Raw genomic sequence first — 6,417 nt, forward strand, 5'->3', positions numbered from 1 at the left:
CACATTTATCTGTTTTCAACGTTATGTAGCAGAATTACTTGGCTATGGAACCCCAAATCTGGTTTGCATTGGAGAGAGAGAGCATGCACAAACTTTATGGTACCAGCCAATTCAGTAGGCTAACTCAAGACTTCAAGGCCATCATATACAACATTTTTAAGCAACAAACAAAATACTAACATAACAGTGAAGTGGTTCGTTTTTTCATGGTTTATTTTTCCAAAAGCATCCTCTCCCCATGTGTCTGTTGCATTTACCTAAGGAGCTTGGAACAAAGTTGGCTTTTCTTCCTTTTTATTTTCTCTAGGCATATTTTTGCTCAACAAATATCAGCGAGCTCAGCAGTGAGGTCATGAGAAGGCTATCAATAAACAGATAACTCCTGTTATTGTCATCAACGACGTCGCTGTAGGCTACTGCCTTTTCAGCGCCTTCTGCTTATGATGATTCAGCCTTTTGAATATGTTTGGCCTTGCGATGCAGTTGTAGGCTACAACGTGTCTCTTGCCGTTCCCTTCACGTGTTCTATCACAATGCTGTCTGCCCTCATGGACAGTAGCTCCGTGATGTCTGCATTTCCAGGTCTGAGATTTTCTGGACAGCACTATGCCACTCCATCATAACACTGGCATTTAAGTCAGATTTAACCACATGGACGCACGAAAGAAACGTCACCGACACGCCCTCTCACTAGGTGTGAATTTTAACCGCATGTTCTACGCTTCGTTCAGACACAGCACATTTACATAATGTCCGGAGGAAATACTAGGGGGGGGGGGGGGGGGGGGGGGGTAGTAGAACAACCGGCTAAATTCGGACTTCCATATGACCGGTTACGTCGTTGAGATATACGGCCCCACCGTTTAACATCCGCAGAACCTCCAGTCTTACACGTATGTCTGAAAGCGCTTTCTGTCAGTTCTTCTTCTACTTTGGCCCTCAAGTTCTGTGTGTGTGTGTGTAGCTGAAGAGTGCTCGCTGCGCTCTGCGTGTGTACAGTATGTGTGTGTGTGTGTGTGTGTGTGTGTGTGTGTGTGTGTGTGTGTGTGTGTGTGTGTGTGTGCACATGTGAGCGTCTGCAGTCTGCACGTGTGTGTGTGAGCTGGGCCCGAGGCTCATCTTATTTTTAAAATCACACACGCTGTCTGCGTCTCTTATGGCCTGTCCCGTTAGATTAGCTCTGTTTCCCACATGCTATTTCACACGCTCACAGATGAGCTGTCACTCATTAGAGACAAATATTTTAAGTAGGAGCATGAAATACGGTCTAATGATGTACTATGTATGTGTGCTTATGTAAGGTTTGTGTGTGTGTGTGTATGTGTGAGTGTAGGCTTATTTTCTTATTGCATTCTGAAGCATAGCTTCAGCTTTCTGTGTGTATATGTATTTATGCGTATGTGTGTGTATGTGCGTGTTTGTGTGTGTGTGTGTGTGTGTGTGTGTGTGTGTGTGTGATTGTTTTTCTTTGCTTATTTTCTTGTTGTATTCTGAAGTATAGCTTCAGTTTTGTTTGTGAGTATTGTGCATGTGGTGTGTGTGTGTGTGTGTGTGTGTGTGTGTGTGCATGTGTGTGCGTTTGTGTTGTAGTTCTTTGTTTCTGACCCATGTCTCCCTCCTCTCACTCTCGTGGTCCAGGTGAGTTCGGTGAGGTGTGTCGCGGGCGGCTGAGGATCCCGGGGAAGAAGGAGAACTACGTGGCCATCAAGACGCTGAAGGGCGGCTACACGGACAAACAGCGCCGCGACTTCCTGGCCGAGGCCAGCATCATGGGTCAGTTCCAGCACCCCAACATCATCCACCTGGAGGGCATCATCACGTCCAGCTGCCCCGTCATGATCATCACCGAGTTCATGGAGAACGGAGCGCTCGACTCCTTCCTACGGGTGAGTGTGTGTGTGTGTGTGTGTGTGTGTGTGTGTGTGTGTGTGTGTGTGTGTGTGAGTGTGTGTGTGTGTGTGTGTGAGTGTGTGTGTGTCTCCTCGTCATGTGTGCGTGAGTGTATGTGTGTGTGTAAGAGGAAGACAGAAAGTGTGAGTTTGTGTGTGTGTGTGTGTGTGTGCGGGTGTGTGTGTGTGTGCTCTCATCTGCGAGAGTTTCACGTTTTAAGCCAATTATCCCAGTGACAAACTTAAATAGAACATAATTCAGTTCCGTACAGTTTCCATCAGTAGTGTCACCACTAGTGTGCCCTGCTCCACACACAGATGCACACACACAGAGCTGCTGGATTTCAGATTTGTGCTCAAACTGTCTTCTTTTTTGAAGTAACTCTATTTGAAGCAGTCCTGTTTGACCCACTTTTGTGTCCGTAGTTGAATGACGGGCAGTTCACGCCCATCCAGCTGGTTGGAATGCTGCGTGGCATCGCCTCAGGCATGAAGTACCTTTCGGAGATGAGCTACGTGCACCGCGACCTGGCAGCCCGGAACATTCTAGTCAACAGCAATCTTGTGTGTAAGGTGTCCGACTTCGGCTTGTCCAGGTTCCTGCAGGAGAACTCGTCTGACCCCACCTACACCAGCTCACTGGTGAGTGCTAAAAATGCACACACACACACACACACACACAAGGTCGCATAAGTGTAAGGTCGTCCAGTCCTAACACCACCACCTAAAGACAGCAGCACATTAATAAAGTGTGTGTTCTTTCTCTTCACCTTAGGGAGGTAAGATTCCTATTCGCTGGACAGCCCCTGAGGCCATCGCCTTCCGAAAGTTCACCTCCGCCTCGGACGTATGGAGCTACGGCATTGTCATGTGGGAGGTGATGTCGTTTGGAGAGAGACCATATTGGGACATGAGCAACCAAGATGTAAGTATGCAAGTCGACGCTTGTTTGTTTTCATACATGTGGTTTTCTTGTCACAACATTGGGGATATTAGAAAAAAAATGGTGGAATTCAAAGTAGCACAAATATTTGACGTTGGCTTGTCCAGATTCTTTTTACTGCAACCATAAGTCCCAAAAAGCACAAAACTCTCAATTCCCACTCTATGTGACTTTAGTATTAGAGTCGCAATCAAAAAAGTTAAAAGTATAATAAATATATATATAAATTTAAATCTTTTAACCCTTAAAGATTAATATATTAAAGAATATCTGGATTCATTGAATTCAACATAGGATTTTAGAAACGGAAGAGACGGAATCTTCTGTTAGAATGTTCAAAAACCCACACCTTTAAGGGTTAATCTTTGAATAGCAGACTGAAAAATACCAACTGCGTCTGCCCTCCCATCTGTAGGTGATCAATGCCATCGAGCAGGACTACCGGCTGCCGCCACCACCAGACTGCCCCACCCACCTGCACCAGCTGATGCTGGACTGCTGGCAGAAGGAGCGCACGGCCCGCCCACGTTTCTCCGCCATCGTTAGCGCGCTGGACAAGCTCATCCGCAACCCCGCCTCTCTCAAGATCACTGCCCAGGAGGGAGCAGGGTGAGTGACAGGAACTGGCTCCAATGGGCTGAGTGGAATGATTTAGAATGAGCCAGTGAAATGTTCCAGAACAACAACAACACGTTATAAAGTGGGAAGCACAGCAATAATCACAAGAGCTGGAGTTGTCAGCACCAGCTCTTAGGGTGTGTAAATGACAAGCCTGTGAGATATGGGGCTCTAAAACAGCAGTTTAGATACCAGGTGTGTGCCTGCGTCCGCATGACGAATGCCTGGGATTGCTGGCGATAAAAGATGCTTTGACACATGTGGTAGGATCCCAGCTCTCCCGAGTGGAGTGTTTGTTTCTGACTGACGGCTTTGATGGATGGGTCAGCGCATTGCCTGTCTGTTCTGCCCAGCATGGCTGTTTCCATGTGTGTTGTCCCTGTCCATTACAGTCCATCAAAACTGTCAATCAGAAATTCTCCCGGCATTTCACCATTCCCTCTTGCACACAACGTAGTCAGTCACATTCTCTGGCCCGCCCACCTCTTCCCTTCCCTGCATGCTGTGATGTCAGTCAGGCCTTCCTAAACCCCGCCCCTCACCCGCATTTCCCTGTCAGTTTCCTGTCAATCATGAGTCTCGTCCCACCCCCCTGCCTGCCTCTCACGGCTGGAGCTGTCAGTCAGCCTGGGTGGTAGCTCCGCCTTTTTAGGAGTTCTTTCCTATCCGCATGCCATGTTTACTGTACAAAACCCCCTGCAGCGACTATGTGGGCCAATTCAATAAACTCTCCCTCTCTCTCTCTCTCTCTCTCCCTCCCTCCCTCCCTTCCCCCTCCTCTCCTCTCTTCTCTTCATCTTGGTCCAGGCTCTCCCACCCCCTGCTGGACCAGCGGCCCCCGCTGCCCCCTGCGTCCTGCGGCTCGGTGGGGGAGTGGCTGCGGGCCATCAAGATGGAGCGCTACGAAGAGAGCTTCCTCCAGGCCGGCTTCACCTCCATAGAGCTGCTCGCCCACGTCACCACCGAGTGAGTGACCCCTTGACCCCTCTCTCCCCCAGCAGCCCTCACCTAGCCACCGCTGGACATGCCTCCACGTCCACACAATGCTTGTGGGGAGCAGAGGGCCCCATGTGATCACTGGATGTCTCTCTTGAAAAGACACCATGTCTGACTTCCCTCTCTTTTTCTGTGCTTGTTTGTGACAGGGATCTGCTGCGTTTGGGGATCACCCTGGCCGGCCATCAGAAGAAGATCCTGTCCAGTGTGCAGGCCCTCCGGATCCAGACCAAGAGCCCGGGCAGCGTGCATTTCTGAGCAAACCGCTCCCCCTTCCTTCCCTCAACCAATGAAAATGAAAACTCAGCGCACTCCAGCATAGACCGCAACTCGACATCCCTACACCACCTCGACATGCACAGCACACGCGTGGAGCCACACAAGACACAGAGTCCCTCTCTGCTTCAGCAGGACGACTCAAACCCGTTGGATCTGCTTCATTGCTCCATAACCAAACGTTTGGGACAGTCCAACACTTGTGGCTCGGATACAGACAGATAACCCAGAGCCAAAATGACACTTAATCAGAGAGACTCGTGAGGAAAATGACAATGCGTATCTAAGGAGGCCATGTACCAGGATCCTCAGAGAGGGAGAGACTGATCACTTGCAAATAGAAAAGACATGTCTGAGGGCACTGCGCCAGAGGCAGAGCCAAATCTGTGTGATATCGACGCCAACTGAGGATGAGCACATGTTCAGAATTGGAATATCAAAATGCCAAATCGAGGACGAAAGCCTGGACTTTCAGAGAGTATTTTGTATAAAACCCCCTGAACAAGGACTTCATTCTCACCTACTGCATTTTAAACCTCTTCCACATTAGCGTTTCACCCGAGCAGGTTTGTATTGAACTGAAGACACTGTGTTGAAGATGCCTGTGGTCTGCCAAGAGTGTCTGGACTCCAAAGTATGTCTGAACAAACTGAACGAACCGTACATTCTGTAAACAAGGCACATTTAGCGTGTGCGACCTGTTTTTTACACTCAATGTTGTTTCGGCGGATGTTGCTCATGGTCGTGTCATGTCTCTACCGGGTTAGGGCCGGTGACTGCGGACGTGAGGTGGATTAGCACTTGTGTATATTTGAAATGAACTCGGAGCGAGGCACAGTGGGCCCCAGTATACTGTGGGGTTTTTTAGTGAGTGTGGAGCAAGTCTGCATTTTTACGCTCAAATGCCCAGATGAATCAATTACAAAGAATCCAATAGGCCAAGAGACCAGTAGAATGCTGTCAGCTTTTTTCTATATGGATTTTACCTCAGAACAGGGGAAAAAAATATCAGGGGATTGCCATGGTCTTAATTAACATGAATATTCTCTTTTTCCAAAATGGCTTCCAAAGGTGCCATATTTAATTTAGCACATAGATCTCAGCATATGCTGGTGCCATCATGGTTCACTGGTTCATGTGGTCAAATTGTGGTGCCATTTTCTTAAAGGCAACATAGCTGCACCTGGGTTTGGTTTCACAAGAAAAAAAGACAAATGCCTCTGTATTAAGCATCAGTGGAACACAAACTTCCGTCCTTCTTCCTGCTCTGAACAGGATTGTAGGTCGGAGTGAGTATGGTCTTCACATTGGAGATCCAACAGCTCCCTGTGCGTTGCGCTGCCTTTCTTATGTTGTGTATAAATATCTGGTTTATGTAAATGAGTTTAATCCACTCTTTATGGTCTGTGTGTAATCTGTGTTCTGTCACAATAAAGATTCATACCTCTGCTCATCCCGTCTCCCTCTCTCTCTATCTCTCACTCTGTTCCCTCATTTTTTTTTTCACTGCCCTCACTGTCATGTTCTTCCTTTTACCATGGCTATAGACTGATCCTTTTATATGTGACAGGAAACCTCTAGAGTCATTACTCCTGCTTCATATCACACACACACACTCTCACACACACACCAAAAGCACACACACACACACCAAAAGCACACACACAAACACAAACACTCACACAGTCACACACA

At 48.0% G+C, this 6,417-nt stretch overlaps 1 protein-coding gene across 1 annotated transcript in view; it reads left to right on the plus strand.

The window, feature by feature from the left end:
• ephb4a (eph receptor B4a) overlaps positions 1–6,175 on the plus strand; it is a 40,016-nt gene extending 33,841 nt beyond the window's left edge. Inside the window, 6 exon segments of the mRNA XM_042092750.1 lie at positions 1,639–1,886; positions 2,316–2,531; positions 2,665–2,814; positions 3,248–3,441; positions 4,258–4,416; positions 4,596–6,175. Coding sequence (XP_041948684.1) covers positions 1,639–1,886; positions 2,316–2,531; positions 2,665–2,814; positions 3,248–3,441; positions 4,258–4,416; positions 4,596–4,704 — 1,076 coding nt within the window. The 3' untranslated portion in view covers positions 4,705–6,175.
• Positions 6,176–6,417: the final 242 nt, after the last annotated feature.

The sequence above is a fragment of the Alosa sapidissima genome, chromosome 5, assembly GCF_018492685.1.
Source record: "Alosa sapidissima isolate fAloSap1 chromosome 5, fAloSap1.pri, whole genome shotgun sequence".
Taxonomy (NCBI): Eukaryota; Metazoa; Chordata; class Actinopteri; order Clupeiformes; family Clupeidae; genus Alosa; species Alosa sapidissima.